Below are 21,969 nucleotides of genomic sequence, written 5' to 3'. Positions count from 1 at the left end.
AGCCCCGTCTCCTTCACTACCCAGCAACAATGCTGCTTTGGGGCACAGTATCCATTATTGTCTGACTGTGACCAACGTTGGTGATAAGTTGGCCATGTTATCTCTGCGGACCTCTCATAGAGCTCGGCGGTGCCCGCGGGTTGCCTTAGGGAGAGACGGGCAGATTTTTAGCAATAGCTGTAAGCCACATTGCCTGTGAAGTGTAGAGCTGACAGACAGCTTGGAGGATGTATCTAGCGTTGAGGTGGAGGTGTGATGGATAGAAGAGTTCAATAAAAATTGTGGGGGGGGTTGTGTTTTACATGAGTTTGACCATTAAGCTGTGATGTACAATGTACCTCAGGCTGAGTTGGTGGATGAAATACCTGCAGGATCCTCACAGGTATTGCTGTGCTATTTCAGGGTGATTTAAGCAGGACATTTAATTTTGGCCTCTCAGAAAAACAGTCGCTTTAAGTCTGGTCCCAAACACACACCCCCCGGGGCGGCCCTGCAGTGCAGACTGCTGAAGTCCTTCGCAAACTATGATCTTCATATTTTTTTTTTCCCCCATGTCATATTTCAAAAGGAGAAGACTTTGAATTAAGGCTGCAAACAACAGTGATTTGATTGAAGTTCACCGCAGAGGCCAGCCGCCAAGCTGCTGGGAGCGCAAAGTTTGCTAATTTCCGTGTCAGTCGCTGAGACACCCACCCTGAATGATGCCAATCTGTAGCGCTGCCATCGGCAGCCTTTGCCCAAGGTCGGGCGCAAGCAGACTGCCGGCTGCCGCAAACGCGCAGCTCTTACTGTCGCCGCGAGCTCTGTTGCGTGACACAGCGTGATCTGGGGTCTCAACAGAGTTGAGTGAAAAGAAAGCAATCGACTGGTCAGGAACGGTCTTGGGGAGGGGAGGGGAGGGGGGGGCACCTGCATGAATGAATCTCGACATTATGAAATCAGAGTTGAATACCGGCATCCATGTGAAGCTGTGCGTTTAAACTACCTGCACTAATATATTTAACTGACATTGGAAAGCAGTTTATATTTATTTGCATGTATACACTATTAAAGCATGGTATGCAACACATGTTGACGGGCATTGATTTATAGTAAAAAAAGGAAAATCTGGATTTGTATAGGAACGTCTACAGACTTTAGTGGAACATTTCGTGAGAATTTTTATGCCTTGAAGTTTTCCTTCGGCTTGATGGACGCTAAGCATGGCTATTGGTGAGCCAGACATCAGCATGGGCGGGCCCAGATGCTCTTACCAGTAGGACAGACACCAGCTTCCAGATGTTTACACCAGTAGGGGACCGATTATACAGTTCCGTTTCCAAGGCGCGCGGCATCATTTAACTCTTCCCAAGACATTACCCCGAGCAAAGCACGAATACAATCTTGCACTTTTACGCACCGAAATGTCCCCATACTTATATTCAGCCGGCATTATTAAATTCCCTACGTCTCTTATTTGTCTGTCACAGACAAGTATTTACATGTTTGTTTCCCATTGGCTGGCATTGATGAAGGTGGAGTTTGAGTCTTGCCTCTGGAGCGCTTTCTGAAAAAAAAAACCATCTGAGTTTGTTAAAGCTGATGCCGTTTGCAAGGGAGCGACAGAGTATCGCTTCAAATATAATAAAGGTTCGCAAAATGAAAACCTATGGAATGCAATCAATGCCACTATATAATAAGTTATCTGAATTATAAGCGATTGCAGGACTAGGTCGCCGCTGCCTAGGAAAAGCGCCAGAACTTCCATGGGGAACATGAAGGAGGATAACCTAAAAACCTAAATGCTTTCAAACGAATCGGTCCGAGTAGACGCTATGAGCGGGGATTCCTCGCCGTGATGTTCCTTAGAGTGTAGACCGGCTTGGAGTGTTATGAGGCGCCATGGCGTGGCGTGATCTTGGGGTTCAGATGATTCTGGCGACCGCGGGGGCTTTTACAGCTTTCAGCCTGATGACTATCGCTATAGGCACGGACTACTGGCTTTACTCCCGAGCCTACATATGTAACACCACCAACACCAGCGTGGACGATATCCAACCAAAGAAAACCAAAGGCGATCTTACGCATTCCGGGCTCTGGAGAATCTGTTGTATCGAAGGTACCCGACACGCTTGTTAATTTTTTTTTTCCTATCGTTAAAATATGTTAAAGTGATTTAAAGTAGTTAAATTATTTTTTCAGCGTCGTAAAGGAAACGTGCGGCGAATACTGTCTGTGCAATAATGTGCATTACATGACGAGGGTCTGTCCGTCCCAGTTTAGTGCCAGCGTTACCCAAAAATATAAGTCGGGGAAACGTTATATGGCGAGGGAGCGGCACTAATCGGAAGGGAGAAAAGTACCATTCAACACAGGGTAGTAACAAGGTACCATGACGGAAAGTAAAGTTAACAGGGGATCTACTGGTGCCTGATTAACAATGAAGACGCATGCAGGCGGAGAACTACATCCCAAATGAACCTAAGGGTAGCCTTTATAAGATAAATTGTAAAACACTAGCGGTCATATGATTAGATGGTAAGCCTCAGTTTTATATAAAAAAGACTAAAGGTATATAACTATTCAAGTATCAATCATAGTATAAATCTCTCTGGGTTCAAGTCGGGATATTGTAACGTGAAAAAAGTGTTAAAACCTTAGACAGTCCTGTTTAATAAAGTGCACTCTGGGAAAGACTGACCCAGCACAGACTAGAGATGCAATTCACGACTCTGCCTTCATTCAGGTCTTTTTTTGTATTTAATGCTGTTGCTTGGCAACCACATCTCCGAAATTGCTATGGAAACATAGATACGATTTAAAAATAGATGATTTGGTAAGCTTTTTGCCATTGTTTAGGAAAAAAAAAACAAAAAAAACGTTATGAATGAGATTTGGAATTACTTTCTTATGTTCTGTGATAATGACTGCTGTCTTCCCGTGTTTAGTCTAGGTTTTGAGCTCATTAATTGTTCAGTGTTAATATAACGGTGGACTGATGTTTCCGTTCAGGTTTTACCTATAGCTACTGACGCCTTTAACTGCGGGACAAAGCTTTAATTTAACCGAATAACGGTCATTATAAAATATGTACCTTTAGATTATCTACCTAGTGCTTTCACAGAATTTAAATTCCTTTTCTTTATTATTTTGTCTGTAATAATGTAGATATACGCCATTTACAGTAACGGATATTTTATATATCTTCCCCCTTTGCCTATTATGAGTGTTAAAACTGAAGTAACTTGCATCTGTCTGGATTCGAACAATATTTCGATTGAACGATGCCTTCGTTTAATCGATGGTTCGTTATTAAAAACTTTGAATTTAATACTGGTCATGAATTTTCCATTCATAACTGTTATTAATATGTTTTATACGACATGGTTGGACGTATTCTTTTTTTTTGTTGTTTTTTATGTTCTGTAGATGAAAGGAGAGGTTTTCCGCGCTGTTTCTGAAGCCGAGCGTCCGCTTATGTAAAGCGCGCCTGGGGGAGGCGCTGGTTCGGGGTCCGCCGGACCCCCGGGCTTCAGCCTCCGCAGGCTTATAGCGGCGCGCCGTCAGTGTGCTGCCGAATCGCATGCAGGTCTATAACGCATTTTGATTTTGGAGACAATTCTTGAATTTCAGGTGATACACCCTTTCACATTGGTCCAAATCTGATCGGAAACGATATTTTCATATATTTATTCATTCTCTGAGAATTTATGAGTTCTTAAGTTAAAAGAACAGTGAGTTGCTGGGAGTTCTTACGTAAAAAATTAAAACGAATATTTAAGTTGGGGGTGTTTAATAAATCTGGATATTTATATGGTTATTTGAGGGGTTATAATTAATTTGCGTAACTAGAGTATACCTGTGGCCATATATGTAATTTTCAGGGACACGGAAACGTTGTTTAGTGTCTTAGGTGTACTATGTACAACTAAAGTATTGTATCTCTCAATCGTGCTTCCCCTGGTACTTCTGGTTCAGTGGCACTAGTTGGATACTCTAATACTCTGAGACGTACTCCGAAATATTAAGGTGATGCTGCTCTAATTTTCCAGCGCACAAACTCACTGTAATGCCAAATGTAATGAATAAACTTGTGATAAATGCTTGGTTCCAGTATGGTCACTGTCTGATTTTGTTAAAATATTACTGTCCTGCTGCATAATGGATCTACCCCAAGAGAAGGAGTTTTTGACATACATAGCTGGGTGGAAGCAGATGTTAGGGCTCTTCAGATTTCCATCGCTCTGACTTTCTCCCATTTGTTTACCACCTGGTCCCTGCTGGATGACCTATGGAAGGACGGCATGGCCCCGTTGTCATGGAGATGCAAATTAGCGAGACACAGATAGGCAGGGAGATAGGTGTGCGAATTGATGGGGCCTGATCAAATGCATGGTTCCCTGAGACAAACACGGCGATGCTTTGGCGGGGGCTGCTTTTTCTAAGAAGTGTCCGAGCACCACAGCTCAACTGAGTGATGCGCGTTTGCGTGTTTTGCTTTTGTTTTAGATAATTATACCACATGCTGCTTTGCCTTAATAGATGCGCAGCCGTGAAGCCATTTTTTATTTTGTTTTATTACTTACTAGCAAATGGTGGTTGTCGCTGCGTAATCAGGGAGTTGCAAACAAGGGAATTTCTGTTGTACCCTTGTTGCAATCCAGCCCCTTTGGCTGAATTACTTCAATCAAATAACCAGGTGTGCAAATGGGTTGCGCTGCGCCGAGGGCTGTGTAAATTACTTTGGGCAAAAGCGTTTGCCGGCGAATGATGCACAGATGGGGCTGTGATTCCCACCTCGCCCCCAAGGTCTGTAATGACCCCACAGTGGCAGGGGGGGTCCTACGCTGTTACTGCCGGGTATAATGATACTCACCTGTGTGCACGTATTATAATTACAAAAGATATTAGTGCATGCAACCATTTTACATGAAAAGTCTAAACAGGGATTCAAACCCACATACGTCTGTGTTCTTTGCGACCTTGGTGGTTTGAGCCCAATCACGCGGCAGCAAGGCCACGGTTATAAGGTGGTGGTATCGCCGGTCCGTGTTTTACGAGGGATGGGAACAGGGGGCCGGTGGCTTATTGGCTTGTAAAGGCGAGAGGGTCCCCCATCGGCCGCCAGCGGATTGGCTTATCAGGAGGTGGGAAGGAAATCAAGTTAGCTGCCGATCCTGGAGGAAATCAGCCATTTCATGAGGCTCGATGATGCCGGAGGTATTGAAATTTAACTGGGCCAGTGCTCCGCAATAAATGATGCCAAAAATATTGCACGTCTGGGGGGGGTAACTGGAAAAGGCGGGGGGAGAGTAAGACGCATACTCGTTGGCAGTCTCTTCTTTCTGTCTTGGATATGCTCTTAATTTATTCACATTTTTATGGAGTCCTTTATACTGTCTTTCTGTCGTTGACCAGCAATGACTGAGGGAAGCCACGGAGGGTGTCATTGGGGGGAGGGGGGGGGGGGGCTTGGTGTTTTGGGGAGTAGGAAGACAGGTTGGTAAAAGTGACGTAATGAAGAACAATGAAGATGTCAAAGGCATCCTCAGAGGTGCTCTGGAAATCTGATTATTGGTCCGGAGCCGCGGTTGCCATGGAGAGGAGCCGCTGGTCTCTCGGCGACGGCGGCCCGGTAGGATGGCGGGCCATCGCATGGCGGTGGAGTCCGTGCCAGTTGGCGAGTTTTAGCAATTGTTTCGAGACCCGTGGGCCAAACAGCCCTCCATGGATGGGGGGGGGGGGGTCTGGCAGCAGCCCTGTTTAGAGATTTGCTTCCATTCAGATGCATCCTAATGTGCCAAAGGTCAAAGTGCCAGGAGAGGAATTACAATTTAGGGCCCTACTTTTAATAGTAGTTGTACTTTATGCTTCCGCATGAGGGAAATGGAGACTTTTCACATACAGTATCTAGTCTTCTCTTTTATGTATAGAAATGATAAGTCATAATTCTTTTATTTGCCATTTGCACAAGAACAGATACATTGTTGTTCTCCATAGCTTGGGGGTCACAGCACAAGGTCAGTCAACATGCAGCCCGCTGGAGCTGGGGGTTAAGGGCCCTGCTCAAGCGCCCAACGGTGGCATCAGTCCGCTGGGTACAGGATGTGAACTGGCGACCTTCCGCTGGAACTAATCTCTTGGTGCTGTGATGTTCTGCAGCTGTCAGAAGAGAGCTAGAAGAAAAAAGAGAAGAGCAGCTCTTCTGGATGTCATAACACCAGCTACACTTGGGTAGATCGAGCCTGAGCGAGGACGCCCTGCTCTGAGAGCCTTTTTACGTCTTTGAGTAGTTGGCTGCCTGTGATATTTGTGTTCATGCTGAAACATGCAGCCGAGACGCACAGGAGCTGTGATCCTAATCAAAGATGCACAACGTCGCTCTTGTCAAATGATTGACACCCTGTAGCCTCTGATCTAGATGCGGTGATGCGTGCTTCGTCTATAAGCCTCCCCTTAAATAGTTGTCCTTTTTTTTTGACAATGACCAAACTTGTGTCCCACTTCTTGAGACCTATTTAATTATAATTAATAGGCTGTCCCTGATTAAATGCTAGACCCAATTAAAACCCTGCTGTGACACGATGGCATTGTCGTATGGCGGGAATGAGTCGCAGTTCCACCCGAAGGTGTGCGACCTGCGGCGACGGTCATGACGTGTGACCCAGTCCGCGTATTTCCCAACGTGCTTTGAGAGCAAATTTGTCGCATATGTTCAGTGACCACAGTGTATCCTGCCAAGTTAAACAATTGAATTTCCATTGACAGTTTGGGGTTTTTTTCACTCTGCTACTTGGTATTTTTTTTCCACCCCATTTTTCACCAAGTCTGGAGTTAATCCTGCCGTAGATCCTTCGCTCGACACTTGTCAAGAACGATGAAGACTAGCACACAATAGCTGTTACTGCCCCACTCTCTGTCACCCTGTAAGCCTCATCGAGTGACATAACGGGCTCGGCGGTCGACACTTGTTGCTCCGTGCCTGACATTAGGTGTTGCCGTAACGATTCATGAAGGACAGGAACCCGGATGTACAGCAAGGGCCAATTTTGTGTTTCCTGGAGTGTCTTACCACAAACCTTCTCCCCCCCCCCCCCCCACAGGAACCCTGCTATTTAAGGTTAGATACGGAATGTGTCTTTCACTGATAAGGCAAAATATGAAGGACTGGGCTGTAAAGATGCAGACCGTGTGAATTTCCAGGCGACTCTGGACTTTTTGTGATTCGATTATGCCTGGACACATTAAGGGGAACGGTGACTGTCTGCTGAGATGATGACTCTTCACTAAGATGTTCTGCTGCTGAAACAGGATGCCGACATTCACCATGACATTGGTCAAAGGGTCTGCGCAGTCCTGCCTGGCGAATAGACCACAGTGCATGAAAAGGTAACCAAACCACATCTGCACAGCTGTGCCTGTAGCCTGGCACAGTATGCTCCATCCAGCTAGCTGCTGATGCAAGCTGCCTTGCAGTTTACAGTTAGCCAATGTGAGCAGAGTGAGGAGGAGGTAAAGAATGGCCAGGCTGGGTCAGACAGACCACTTCCTCTTGTGTCAGAAATGAACTTGGCGGTATTACACAGGACGTGTCCACTGCCCCGCCGCTGTGCCGAATCTCTCATATGTTTGCACTGTGTAATTGGCCCGCTGCTGTTGAACAGGTCTCATCCTGTTTTTTGTCTCCATGGTTTCAATGAGCTTTATTTCAGCCTGATGTTTTTTTGTGCCTGTTTTTAACATTAAGATACACGGCATTGTGTCAACTGCCATGAGGAATAACGGGGAAAAACTCACTCCGGTCATATGTATTTATAGGTGACTAGGTGGCTCGCCGTCAAGGCTGACTGTCTTCATATCTGCACAGTCTTGCTGCTCAGCACAATGCGAGCAGCACGTGATCCAGGCTCGAATCTGGGCTCTTCGAAATGTCAGCGGGTCCCCGGCGACTTCCGACGAGCCCGACTCGCACGCCGCTCGCACGTGTGACAGACAGTCGCGGAGAGGGTCAGCCGGGGGCACGGGGGCGGGGCACTGCGGTAGGAGGAGCCACGATGCCTGGGGCGGTGGCGTCTTCCTGGAGTGCTGCTGCTGACCCGCGGAGGCTGTGACGGAGGTCAGGGGTCACGCCGTGTGGCTTCAAAGTCCCTTTGCTGTCTTTTAACCAGTTGCCTTTCAGAGACCCCCCCCACTGAACACGCAGCCCAGACTACATCTAATACTCTCTATCAATGACTCGTGTGTTGTAGGTATTAATAAGGGGAGCTGCTATCGGATCAACCATTTCCCCGATGACAACGACTATGACACGGACAGCTCAGAGTACCTGCTACGTGAGTGCTTCTCGAATCCCCTGGTGAAGCATTTGCTATTTTGGACTTCCAGGAGGATGGGCTCCCCCCTAGAGCCTGGTTCCTCCCAAGGTTTCTTCCTACTCGATAGTTTTCCCTTGCCACTTCTGCCTCTGGCTTGCTCACTGGGCGGGGATAATGTAAAGCGCTTTGAGACGATGTAAAATGACCTAGGTAAATAAATTTGAATTTCAAATTAAGCAGTACGGTTACTTCTCGTATCACGCACTTACGTCGCAAGCAGGGTCGAGTAGCTCTTCCTTCTCTAAGGTACACAGCTGAAGTAGCTTAGAGGCAGCGGTGTGGCTTGGTGAGAACGGAAACCCTGGTCTCTCTGATTGAAAGCCTCTTTGAAGTCCTGCCAGTGCAGGCGCTAGCAGAATTAGCTTGTGATGATGCTATATGCCGCTAATACCTGTTAACCCGTGCTAATGCCTTTTAGCGCGGCGCTAACGCTTTCGTCGTTTCCTTCCAGGTATTGTTCGCGCCTCCAGCGTGTTTCCCATCCTCAGCACCGTCCTGCTGCTGCTGGGCGGCGTGTGTGTAGGAGTGGGTCGTATCTACGGCAACAGGAACAGCATCCTGCTCTGTGCTGGCATCCTCTTTGTGGCAGCAGGTATAACTGAGGCATTAGGTTAGATTCGTGTCAGAAGAAAATAAACGCAGCCACGAAAAAGTCATACATTATTCCGGTTCATTACATGACAGACCGCGGCATCCTGTGTCCGGGGGGCTTGGTGTTCATGCGAAAAAAAAAAGACCTTTTTGTTTCATTGCATGGAAAATTTATTTTTAAAAAAGAACAAGCGATGGCCTTTAATGTATTCACGCTCATCAGAAGCAAACCTGACTCACCGCGAGATTAACGACCCCTCATTGTCACCTCCAGCATCGGAACAAATCGCATCCGTCTCGCAAACGCTGGCGAGCTGTGATGTAACGGATAGTGTTTGAAGGCGGTGACAGATACTGTGCCGGTCATGCATTTCTCCGGCCAGCTGAGGACCGGAAGAAGCTTTTTCCACACAGTCTGAAGTGTGTAGGACAGTGTTCCCCCAATCCGGTCCTCAGGAATCTGCAGACACTCCACGTTTTTGTTCCCTCCAGCACCCTGCCAAAAAGTCCACATTTTTGCTCTCTTCCTGCTCCCTACCTAAGAAGGAGCAAAAACGTGGACTGTCTGTGGGTCATGAACTGGATTGGGAAACACTGGAAGGGTTGCAGTTGCATGGCAACCCTTTAACCCCGCCTCTCTTCCGCTCTGCCCGGCAGGTCTAAGCAACATCATCGGCATCATCGTCTACATCTCCAGCAACACCGGCGACCCCAGCGACAAGCGCGAAGACGACAAGAAGAGCCAGTATAACTACGGCTGGTCCTTCTACTTCGGCGCGCTCTCCTTCATCCTGGCCGAGTCCATGGCCGTCTTGGCCGTCCACATCTACATTGAGCGCAACAAGGAGCTGCGTTTCCGCACGCGGCGCCGCCACCCCCACAAGTCGGCCTCGTCCTCGTCCTCCTCGCCGTATTCCCGCATGCCCAGCTTCCGCTACCGCCGGCGCCGCTCCCGCTCCCGCTCTCGCTCCCGCTCCACCTCCCGCTCCCGCTCCACCGAGCCCTCCCGGGAGCCCTCGCCCGTGGGCATCAAGATAGCCGCTCCGCCTGCAGGGGGCGACGTCTCCATGTACACCCTGACCCGGGACCCGCTCAAATCCGGCACCGCCGCCTCCTACAGTCCCGAGCACGACTCTGACTTCCTGCACATCCACAACTGCTTCCCAAAAGATGTCAACGACACCCTCAATAAGAGGACGACACCTGTATGAAGCACCCCCCCCCCCCATATTAGGGCCAATTTTTAAACCTGGCACTAAACAAACTTGTACTAAAGCTGAAAATCAACACTCCTTTGCAGTATTTAAAACGCCTCTCCTGAATAACTAAAACGAGGAAGCCTCCTCTTACCTCTGCCACACGTAAACCCGGAGTGCAGGTGACCTTTCTGGCCTGTAGCGGCCTGTAGTCTTTTATAATTTATTGAAAAGCTTACCTGTATTTTCTGCAGCGAACCAGAACATTTGTGTAGATTTTCATTTTTGGTGCCACACTGTATTGTAACAGTACTTTGTTTCCAGTATTTCTGATATTTTAATTATTCGTTTTCTGATCTTCTGCTTGTTGCAGTTTCTAACCCTGTGACTTATTTGCTTTGAGTCCAGTCACTCAGCTTTGTACTGTGTTCTAATGAATATTTTTAACAGACTCCAATGCAGCGAAAAAAATCCTCCCCCCCCCCTGCCCCCATTGTTGCTGGGTGAGTACATGAGTACAGCACGCCATGCCTGTCTCGTCTGTTTACAGCCACTCTCACCTTTGCACATTCAAGTTCTTCCCGTAAACTACCCATGATGCTCTTCTGGATAAGAGTTACACCCTCATCTGAAACTTTGTTACAAGGAAATCTCATTTCTACAAGTCCAGCCCTTTTTTGGCTCAGGGAGGGAACAGCTCGATTCTGGCTAGATAGATTTCTTTTTTAGTTAAAAAAATATAGACCTGTTTTTTTTTCCCCAAAAGGAGATGATATTGTGTTAGAGATTTCTACACTTCTATCTCTATTTTGGCGTCAAGGAGCAAAGGAACAACGTAATTTAACTCTGGAACTCTCTCATGTCCGTCTGACTGTAAAGGTATATATAGCAGGATTCGTTATTTAGTTATGGTCAATTAAATGCACATTTGCTTAATTCATTAAGTGTGGAAGGCACTCTGCTGTTATTCACTACCCTGCTCCATTATTTAACAAACAAGTTAACTGGTGATTACAGGCATCCAGATAGACAGCCACCCAGATGTGGTCAGCTAAGGACCCTCATGCATCCCGCCGGACATTCAGACAATCGGCACTTTAAACGTGAGCCGTCCCGCGGCCTAGTGCCACGGTGGAAGAGGCCCAATCCGTGCTTCTGTGAGTGGAATCCAAGGGGGCCGTGATGCTCGACCCGACGCGAAGCGCCGAAGGATGGAGAATGAGGCTGCCAAAGACGCTGGCTCAGAAAACGCGAGTGATTCTTCACTCGTTTCTAAGGAGGCAGCGCAGAGGCCAGCAGGTGTCGGCTCTCGAACCCAAGGCCCTGGGCTTGTTTTTGGTTCTTTCCTTTGATGAATACTGAGAACCTTTATTTATTTATTTGTTTCCCTTTGCAAGCCTTCGGAGGGCTGCCTGATGCGGAGGAAGAGCGCTCTTTCCAGGCTTTGAGTAGTAGACACGCACTGCATTGCTGCCTCTCACATCAGTGAGTCCATATAGGGAAGAAGGCACCGCGAACCCCTACCCCCTCCCACCCCCAAACTGCAGCACCTGCGCAGCCATAAATGGCGAGATAACAAAAGACAGTCTGAACAGAGCTGTCAGTCTGGGAGCTGGGGGCAACTTTGAAGGGCGTGAGTCTGTCTGTGTGGGTGTCGGTTCACGAGGGGCCGGATCACATGCCTCCTGCATCCCCAACTTCCAAAGCACAGTGTGGATGAGCAGCCAGTGAGACATGCTCCCCCCCCCACCCCTCGTCTGTGTCTCTGCCCATCATTCATTCAGCCATCTTAGGTCGACCTAGACCACAGGATATTGTGTGGGCTCTTGCACTACTCCTTGTTGATTTGACATTTTTCTGGATGTGGCTGGAATGTAGATCCTTCACCTATGAGTGCTGCGGGTTGCGGTGTGATCATCTGTCCTGATGCTGCTTCCATTAGTATACAAATCCCCCGCTACTACAACCTCGGGATCTTAACTGTCTGACAGCGGAACTTCCTCACTCCAAACCCAACTCATGTCGCCAACAAGACGGCAGCTCTGGCGGATGGCTTCAACTCAGCGTCCCTCAGAAAGCCAGCAGCCAGGACTTGGTGATATTTGCTGGTGGATTTTTTTTGCTGGGGACATTATTTGCTGGAGGATGTTATTTGCTGGAGGATGTTATTTGCTGGGGACATTATTTGCTGGAGGATGTTATTTGCTGGGGACATTATTTGCTGGAGGATGTTATTTGCTGGGGACATTATTTGCTGATAGACGTTATTTGCTGGGGGACTTTCTGTGTTACAGCTTCCCAAAGCCAAAGCACACTTTCACCCTTTGGTTTTTCAGACCTGCACCGTAGCTAGAAGCAGATTAAGACTCAATGTGGACTGGTGCCATAAATATCCTTGGTGTACCGGGATGGCATGCTGTACTGTGTGGGGTTCGAGGGGCCAGCAGTACCCCGGGGCAAGATACTTAGCCTGACTCACTTCAGTGAAATATTCAGCGATATAAATGGTCAAACATGTATTCTGTGTACGTCGCTTTGGATAAGGCCTGTTTGCTAAGCAAATAAAAGCTACAACAGAGCTTATCTAGATGGAGTCCACAAAGCCAGTCATTAAGTCTCTTTTATAAACACGTACAACGAAGGACTCTGTCTTTTATACACTGTAAATAGTATAAAAAGAGAATACATTTATGGCTTTAGCAATCATGTCTTATCAAGGCCTTACCGTTTCATCAGAAATCAGGGGACGAGGAAGGCATTAAGAGCAGAACAGTAATTGTAATGTTGTCACAGTTATTTTCTTTTTTTTTTGTAAGCTTTCGACGTTGAATACCAAGACCCTTATTTTATACAACTAAAATAGAAACTTAAGGTTCAATCTGCTTTCTGTTTACCTTGAACAAAGGATATCTAATGTACATGAAGTCTTACTATAAAACGATGTGTCATAGGTGGAGAATATAATATTTCAAAGAACTGGTGTCATCCTTAGATGATACGTGTTACACATGTATATATGTTGTGTTTTTGGATATTTAAACTTATTTTGTGAAACAGAATTGTTTATTTTTTGGGTATATTGGTTTGTGTCAGTGTTGTTCAGCTCAAGTGTGTCACCATACTGCTGTCCACACATTTCAATTAAATCAGGGGCACACTCCTTTTGGTGTGTCTCTGGAGGGTTTCTGTCCTGACCTTCTGTCTGAGATCTCTAATATTTATTCTGTGTAAACACAAACGGCCCCGTAATCTTTCCAGAAAACACCGGTTCTTTCAGGTTGACCTCAGGTTCCACTCTACACGAGTCAATTTTTGGATGGTTTTCCAGACAAGTCCGTGCTGCCAAATAGAAGGCATTTAAACCTAAATCTGTCTGCCTAAAAAAAAACATTGCGTAATGGTGCATTATGGGTACGGTAGCTCGTCGAGGCTCCTGTCGTTCTTTCAAAAGTCCACAATGCGTGGGACCACGCCGGGCAAACACCGTTACGTTTATGGGTCGGGTGGCGAGGAAGGATTGTGTGATAAAGCATTTCCCCGTGTTTATAAAAAGGTACCTCTGTGTGTTCGTGCTCTGCCAAGCTGCCTGCTCCCCCTCAGGCCGCCTGCTGTGTCTGGCTTTGCAAGTTCACGCTGAGCCCTGGATTCTCCTGTAGGAACGCTGGACACTTGTTCACAACGCTTTGACTCACGGGTGATTTGGGGGAAGACTGGACCAAAGGAGTGCTTCAGTGTTGTACACAACGGGTGCGAGGGGGCAGCTATGATGATTCACAGCGCAGCCGGAGCTGGGAGTCACGTGACGCTCATCTAGGCAAGGCAGGAGGCACCAGGGAATTGGATATTTAGGGACGTGCTGTGGAAGGAAATTAGCTGTACATCTGTCTATCATGCTGGAATAATGGCAGCTGTAGGAACAGGGAAGGAGGAACGTGATCACGCGGCCTGCTGGAGTGTGTGAGGTTTCGTCTCATTCGCTTGCTTCACCTCCTTTGGCTCCAAGAACCCCGTTACCTCCAAGACCCCCTCTGTATATGGAAAAAAAGGAGCCAGGATTATCATTAAATATTGTAGCTGCGCTCTATAGTTTAACAGGCTCACACGCTACCATTAACATGGCTGCTCAACTCCTTCGTGGCGGGTCATGGTGCGGAATATCGAGGACTTCCAGGAGACGCCCGCGCCGAGTCTCATGCCACTAACGCCGGGATTGAGTGCCACGATATTGGTGCCTGTGTACGGTGTCCTTAGGTTCATTTTTAACTGTATGTTGTCTATTATTATCATTTATAGCAGGAGTTTTCAACCTGGGGTTTGCGATACCCTTGGGGATCCGTAGAACAGCCGGGCGATGTCCTGCAGAGATGTTTCATTATCAAACAATATTATGGCGTTATCATCTACAAAAAATACTCTCCTCCTCCTTTCTCTCCACTAAGAGGGAGAAATATACTATAGACATACTGTATATGTGCTCATTAGACAATTACATGGGGTCTCTTCTCATTGCAAGGTCCCTGGTTTAAGGAAACAGCTGATTTAGAGCCGGGAACCGAGATGATAACATCTTGAGGCGTGTAGCGTTCTTCCTGTGGCATCCAGGTTCTTCACGCGCCTGATCTGAGCTCAGGGCTGCACAGACCGGCAAGGAAGCCGTCCAGGCTGGAAATGGGGCAGAATGCTCCGAAAGTAGGCCAGCAGAGTAAGTAGTTTATTAAAAGAGCAGCACAGAGCGTTTCAGGCTTAAGGTCAACGTACAAATGCTGGCCAGCAGCTCCTGGGTCACACACCCCCCCCCACGCCCCCCCCTTACAGCCTAAGCCCCACTCTGAAACTCCCTTAATCTGCTTAACAGTCTAATACTCCATTTATCTTCATTAGTTTCATTCATATATTTTTTTTTCCATTCTATCTGCCATGTGTTGATTTAAGAGCTGAAACTTAATTGCATGAAGGAGCATATGGAGGATAAGACCTTGGGATGCAGTCTCAGGTGTCCTTTTCAGGTCCCCTTTTACGTGAATGCACGTTTTCTCATTAAATTATGTTACGGGTGCATTAAAAAGCCTGGCTGTTTTGGAGGAGGAGTTATGGCACGGTCTGGGGGGGACAAAATCGTCTGAAATCACACATGGACACAACCAAAGCAAATGATCATAGCTCCAGGCTTCCCTCCTCTGTTCACCAAGTTTGACAAAAGCCAGACTTTCATGTAGGACGATGCCATTCTGCTCCACATAATAAAAAAAGAAAGACATCAACAGCCAGAACAGCTGACGATCTCCCCTTCTGATTGGAAGAGAAACTAGATCAGCTCATTTAAATGCTGCCCTGCTGTAAAAAAGCTCCCTGGGGCCGGCGTATGGACAGAAAGGCGAGGACAAGAACATTTTAAAGCCCCCAAAAAATGATTAAAAAAAAACATATAATATACCATCCTGCACCTCAACCCGAAAAGATTCATTTTGAAATGTTAAATGTGTGAGTTTTGGCGTGTGACCAATGGTCAAGGGAAGCAGGTTCGGTTTTTAGGGATGTTTCTGTGACCTTCTGAGCCACAGGACCAGTCACACATGGTCGGTGGAGCCTGGAAGGGGGACAGTGTACAAGTACAGCTGCAGGAGCTCCAGGGTCAACGGGGGCTGCTGTATCACGGCCGACCTCCCCAGCACACCGCCACAGCTGCAGCTCGAGTCCCACCCAGGCGGCAGAGCGCAAGGGGAGAGGGAGGGAGAGCAGGAGAGAGAGGGAGTGTAAAAAAAAAAAAGTAGGGCACTATTATCTGACTTCTTTTCTCAAACAGGAGACTGAGATTTGTGGGCAGAAAAGCTGGAGTGAAGCAGCGACGGCGGCTGCTGAGCCCAGAGCCCCGGGACGCCGCTCACGCTGCAGGAAGTGGCGGGAAGAGCAGGCGCTGAAGCTCAGGGACCCCCCAGCCTCACTCGCACACGGGGCCCCTCCCCGGCACGGCCATGTTCGAGGACAAGAGGACCAAGGTGAGGATGACCTTTCTGGTCATTCTGCTGGGCATCTCCTCCATGTTTGTGGCCGTGGTGTCAGACCACTGGGCGGTGCTGAACGCACGGGTGGAGCACCTCAACGCCACCTGCGAGGCGGCTCACTTTGGCCTCTGGCGGCTTTGTAAGAAGAGCATCTTCATGAGGGTGGAGGACCCTGGAGGCAGCAGTTGTGGCCCCATCAGCCTCCCCGGAGGTAAGAGCATGTCTCCTCTCTGCCCTGCCGCTGGTGCTGGCTAACAGGTGTGTGTGGTTAGAGCCGGCGATCACACAGTTCTTTCCTAAACCAGCTGAGCATGTTTGCCAGTTTACTGGATGCTGTGGTTCCCCTTCCTGGGCATCAACCAGAGGTGGAAAGTTCAGGTCCAGAGGGTAAAAATCCAGACCAGGGTTTTGCTTCAACCAACCAATCACGCATAAAGAGTCACAGTCACATAGTACTCAGCTGGTTGGTTGAAACAAAATCATGGTCTGGGTTTTTACTCTCTGGACCTGAACTTTCCACCTCTGACATGAACTAAACTTTGTTTTGAAAGCAAAGTTCCCCATCTGCAATGCCACCTGCCTTACATATTAAAGAAGATCAGAAGCAACTGGAAATCTCCTTTGTATCATTCTCATTGTGTCTGATTATATTTGGAATGTAATTTCTGCACTTTCTGAAATGTCTGATCTTATTTCCAAGCTAAGAAAGTATATTTAAAAGCCGACATAAATGCTGATTACATTGTTATGTATATATATTTCTCAGATCTCAGAGAGTACATTTGTTACAAAATTGAACTGAATGCAACTTTATTGACCTATTTATTGATGGACTGCTGTTAAACTCTAAGAAGATACTTAATGCGGACACACAGATAATCAAATCAGTGACAGTATCCCCACTTGCCTGCGTGTGACGTCCCATTTCTCGGGGCCGGCTGGGTCTCCTGGCCCATGCAGGACCAACAGCTGCCTGTGCAGCCCAGATACCTCTGACCATTACCGGTCCATCACATTAAAAGTTTTATCTTCTCACATTGACCCAGAATCTCACAGTCACTCCTGACACAGACAAACTGCACATGGTTTTCACTCATCTCTGGTGGAACCACATTTCGTCTGTGCGCATGGTGGGCGGAAGGAGAAGTTCTGCCAGTTTTGTAGTTCTCACTTATCTGCATATCGTGTTATTTCATTGACATTTTATTACCACTGTATATATTTCTACATCTGATTTGCAAAGAGTCTAGTTATTACTGATTCAAATGCTTAGTTTTGTTCCACCATGGTGCAGGACTGTCCCTAACAAGCACTCTGTATGATTAGCAGGCTGCTCTTTTATTGTAGAAATAGGTGATTCCAGGTTTCATTATGCATACACACCTAGATCTGTGCTATTGTTGGTCAGCTGTTGGCGCCTCTCAATAATGGGCATGTCCAAGCTGCAGATAAAATGCATTACAGGTTCTAAGGGTGAAATTGTAGCCAAAACCCAGAGCTTCAGACAAGAGAGCTTAGAGAGATACAGAACATCCATATTTGGACTGGAACCAGTGGGCTTCTTGTGGTTAGAGTCAGAGGTGGAAAGTTCAGGTCCAGAAAGTCCAGACCAAGATTTTGTTTCAACCAACCAGCTGATTATAAAGAGTCACTGTGTTGAGTACTCAACTGGTTTGTTGAAACAAAATCTTGACCTAGATTTGTACCTTCTGGACCTGAAATTTCACCTCTGTTCAGAGTAATAGGTTGTCTTATTGTTCATCCCACTAGACCAGGGTTACCACCTAATCCATGTCAGTATACAAGGACAGGAAACTACCATTTCAATCAATTTGAACGGACTTGGATCTCACTTAAGCCCAGAGTTCTTGCTGTGTGCAGATTGGTCAGTCTCCTATAATCATGCATGTGTCACTAATGTTAATGTGACACAGCTGGATGAGTCTTTCAATCAAGGAAACAAACCAAAGCACAAGATGAACTGAAGTATTTAGCCAAGTACAGGAGTCTTCCAGTTTTGAAGTAGTTTGTAAAACCTGAAGTAACTCAAAGTGTCCTTCTTGATGAGTATCAGGCAGCCACTCTACACTGAAATGAAATCTTTACTTTTGTCTTTAATGGACAGTTGTGCACATGACAGAAATTTTGAGACCAGAATGTTGAGTCATGACAAGAATGTTGAGAGGCATGTCACCTTTACCGAGTCGTGACCTAGTCTCCGTGCCCCATTTATACAGTGCCTGTGGCTGTGATGGTGACACATCTGTCAGGAAGGACAACACCACCAAATGTGTTTCAGACGTGCGCTGCGGTGAGATTCTTAGTGTAAGCGGCCCTCGTGAAATGCACACCTTTACTGCCAGCCAATTTTAAAACAATCATTAAACACACGGTGACTTTAATGAGGATCCATCACACATCAGCAATCTGTTTAGTGTCTTTGTTTCCATAAGCAACTTCCCTGGAGTAAATGTCCCGGAACGGAAAGAAGGAAATGAGTTTTTGGACCTAGTGTGAAGCAGAAGGACGTCAGCATAGAAATGGTTGAACTGTCTGCTCTTTTATCTTTCTTTCAGCCAAAAACTGTTCCTACTTCAAACATTTCACTTCGGGAGAAGAGGCCGAGCTTTTTGAGGTTGAAACCCAGAAAGGCAGGTCATGTTTTATTTCATTGTACATTTTTGGGCTGTGAAAGATGTATAAGTGATTGGAACAGAAATCGAAACATCCGCTGTTGTTGCATGTGCCAATGCATTTCGATAACCTGAGCATTAAGCAGAGGTGTAAACCAGTCTGGCGGAGGGGACAGGGTTCATTCCCCATTTGTAGCAGATATACTGATAGGGACATGCCAGTGGCAGTGTCCTCTACTTCAGTGGCTCTGTCATGATCCTGGTAGTGCCCATGAAGTGCTGGAGGTGCCACCCCGACACTGTGAAGCAGTAGGCACGTGCTGTGAGGCTCACGTGCAGACATGCAGCCACGTAGTAAAATTACGAGTTTGAAACTACCCCCCCCCCCAACCACCCCACCCAAAACAAATTTGTTTGCTACCTACCAGACACGTAGCCAGCTAGTAAAATAAAAAGTTCGAACCCCCCAACAAGGTTTGCTGGATCCCCCAAAATTCATTGCTGGCTACGGGAATGCTCACGTGCCTTGGAAAACCGGAACCATCCATATTATTGATGTCCAAACCCAAAATGAACATTATCCTTTATTCAACCTCAGTTTTATTAAATTTAAGAGAGGACGCAAAAAGCGAGAGCATCATATTTCTTAACCATTGTCATGAAATTTTTGAAGCGTGTCCCTGGATTTTTACGTAGCTTATAGATATGTTATGCAAGTGGAAAAAAAGTCATACACTTATTACCAAGCATTATTTTTTTCTTCACCAGTATCCAAATGCATATTTTAATGTAAATCAATATACTGTTCATTTTTAAACTAAGCGAAACAACGTTTAAGCTCAACACGCTTGACTTCCGCCTTCCGGTTAATGCTTCTCCTCAGAGTACAACATCTCAGCGGCGGCGATCGCCGTCTTCAGCCTGGCCTTCATGATGCTGGGTACCCTTTGTCTGATAGGGTCCTTCGGAAGAGGCAGGGACTACCTGCTGCGGCCGGCTGGCATGTTCTTTGCTTTCGCAGGTAGAACCCCGGAAAAACAAGCCTTTGATTAATTGAGCCGAGCGGCGTGCAGTTGTTGCAAAGCTGGCGTCAACAGCTGGTAATTAGTAATTAGGAAGGTTATAGTCTTGGCCTATAACACAGTTGTAAAAACATATTTAATCAACTGGATACTTATTCCACGTCGTACATTCATTACACAAATCTGCGTTTTGTAAATTATTTTCATGAAATAGGCCTATGTTAGACTCAAATCTCTCGATCTGTGCCAAAACCCTGCGCTGCTCCATCAGGTCTGTGCATAATCATCTCGGTGGAGGTGATGCGACAGTCCGTGAAGCGCATGATCGACAGCGACGAGACCATCTGGATCCAATACTACTACTCCTGGTCGTTTGCGTGCGCCTGCTCAGCCTTCGTCCTCCTCTTCCTCAGCGGCATCGCCCTTCTTCTCATCTCCATGCCCCACATGCCCCGCAATTCCTGGGAGACCTGCATGGACGCCGAGCCTGAGCCTCTGGATTAGGAGACGAAGGTGCAGCTTCAGTAGGCACGTTTGGTTTAGGTCGTAATTGTAACAGTTTGATGACCCACGTCATGTTTGTAACAAATAAAGTGCACTACTACGGAACAAGCAACATTGCTCGTCCCAGATTATAATGGCTTTTGTTGTAACTGTTCTTTAAGGCTACTGTTTCTGCGCGATTGCCACTACGGAAGAACACGTGGACTCCTGCGTAAATTGTGAATCACCTTTCCCACAGACACATAATAGTAATAAAAAGGAAATTATGGATGTGGTTAATATTGCATGTGGCACGTCCTGCTGTCATTCTTACACATTACTCTAAGAGAATAATTGATTTGTGGTCTGTCTGTCGCTAGCATGGCCACAATTAGCCTACGCGTAAAGCGAAAACTAGACAACATATATACTACGCAAAAATCACGATTGGTGCTTTAAATGACTGACACACAGCAAGCTAGCGCCGATAGAGACGGACCTGCAGGATGAGTAGCCTGTGGTCTGGGTTTACTGCTGTGTTCAGTGCAGGTGTCTTATGCTCAAATATTCAGTGCGTCTTTTGTAGGTATAGCTTAAAAAACAAAAGGTTCGGGATCTTTAAATGCAGTTCTAGCAAATCTTTAATCATTTGATCTTATTTTATTATAATTTTAAGAAATAAAGAAACACCTTTTCCCTACTAAAGTAACTTGGCTTACTTATAAACGGGTTCTGTGTTATAGCCTACTGTAGAACGTTTTCCCATTTTTCAGAGCAAATACTTATTACAGATTAAAACTTGAAAAGCATGTGTTTGTTTCATTTATAAAATCAGGTTAAATTCTACTTTTTCAGTAGCCTAGTTGTTTTTAAATTAGTGGTGTCGAGATGCCCGGTCCATTTTGAGTCATCGCGTAGATTGTGATTAAATCCCGTGTTAACAATGGATTTTTCTTGCGATATTAAGCAAATCATTGGTTTTAGGCATTTTCAGTGCTCACACATGGCATGGCGGTTTTCAGGGAGGAAACTATTCACGAGGTATTTTTTTATATATAGCTAAGCAAACTAAGTGCAAATACCGTTCGCTTTAAACAACCGAATGCAAGAATTGTGTGTTTTATTACGGGTTTCAAGCAAAACGGCTTTTGTATTTTTGAAAAGCAACGTTATTCTGTAGTTTACTCTTTTGATACAGTAACTTAGAAGCCATTGCTTCCGTCAGGTCAGTTTTTTTTTTCTCGTCCAGATGTGTGTAAAAGAGATAAGAGGTTGTTTACGAGGTACATGTCACATTGGGTTTCGCGGGGGAAAGGAAACTGGAAGATACCGCCCTACAAATGTGCCACTAAACTGTATATCAAACATCACAACAAACTTCTTTATAAACGTAAAATTTATGTAAGCAAAGTGTTGTCTTTTTAATGAAGATACATTTATTGTGAACGTGCAATTGTCTTTTATTGTACTTTTTAAATAAATAGAATTATTCAGAATACTCAGTCACTTTCTGTATCTTTTTTTTTTTGTTTAATCCAAGGAACTTTCTAGGATGTTACAAGGTGAATTATGTAAAATGTTTACAATTGTATAAATGTGTCGTTTATTACAATTTAGAAATCATTTTCAAAGTTTGCACCTCTAATCAGTCAGAAATCTCCCAAGGGTGGCTTGTATAATCAATATAA

The 21,969-nt window shown here is 46.1% G+C and overlaps 2 protein-coding genes across 2 annotated transcripts; both read left to right on the top strand.

Moving 5' to 3' along the window:
- Positions 1-1,581: 1,581 nt before the first annotated feature.
- On the top strand, positions 1,582-13,336 carry LOC111843200 (voltage-dependent calcium channel gamma-4 subunit-like). The gene is made up of 4 exons (XM_023810570.2): positions 1,582-2,098; positions 8,229-8,312; positions 8,806-8,946; positions 9,603-13,336. The coding sequence occupies exons 1-4, from the start codon at positions 1,882-1,884 to the stop codon at positions 10,154-10,156; spliced, it is 996 nt and encodes a 331-aa protein (XP_023666338.1). The 5' UTR covers positions 1,582-1,881; the 3' UTR covers positions 10,157-13,336.
- Positions 13,337-16,046: 2,710 nt separating this feature from the next.
- Positions 16,047-21,716, top strand: LOC111843291 (voltage-dependent calcium channel gamma-1 subunit-like). Its single transcript, XM_023810754.2, has 4 exons — positions 16,047-16,354; positions 18,720-18,794; positions 19,660-19,797; positions 20,070-21,716. Exons 1-4 carry the CDS (start codon positions 16,114-16,116, stop codon positions 20,300-20,302), a joined length of 687 nt encoding a protein of 228 aa, XP_023666522.1. The 5' UTR covers positions 16,047-16,113; the 3' UTR covers positions 20,303-21,716.
- Positions 21,717-21,969: the final 253 nt, after the last annotated feature.

This window comes from Paramormyrops kingsleyae, chromosome 22 (assembly GCF_048594095.1).
Source record: "Paramormyrops kingsleyae isolate MSU_618 chromosome 22, PKINGS_0.4, whole genome shotgun sequence".
NCBI classification, from domain to species: domain Eukaryota; kingdom Metazoa; phylum Chordata; class Actinopteri; order Osteoglossiformes; family Mormyridae; genus Paramormyrops; species Paramormyrops kingsleyae.
Note: the sequence above shows the minus strand (reverse complement) of the source record. Positions and strands in the feature narration are given on the sequence as shown.

Bases quoted from the DNA above. Each gene is read 5' to 3' on its own strand.
- LOC111843291 (XM_023810754.2), top strand. From the start codon at position 16,114: ATGTTCGAGGACAAGAGGACCAAGGTGAGGATGACCTTTCTGGTCATT. The intron at 18,795-19,659 runs GCAGGTCATGTT...GCTTCTCCTCAG, and splicing joins TGAGGTTGAAACCCAGAAAG to AGTACAACATCTCAGCGGCG. The intron at 19,798-20,069 runs GTAGAACCCCGG...CTGCTCCATCAG, and splicing joins CATGTTCTTTGCTTTCGCAG to GTCTGTGCATAATCATCTCG.
- LOC111843200 (XM_023810570.2), top strand. From the start codon at position 1,882: ATGGCGTGGCGTGATCTTGGGGTTCAGATGATTCTGGCGACCGCGGGG. The intron at 8,313-8,805 runs GTGAGTGCTTCT...GTTTCCTTCCAG, and splicing joins CAGCTCAGAGTACCTGCTAC to GTATTGTTCGCGCCTCCAGC. The intron at 8,947-9,602 runs GTATAACTGAGG...TCTGCCCGGCAG, and splicing joins CATCCTCTTTGTGGCAGCAG to GTCTAAGCAACATCATCGGC.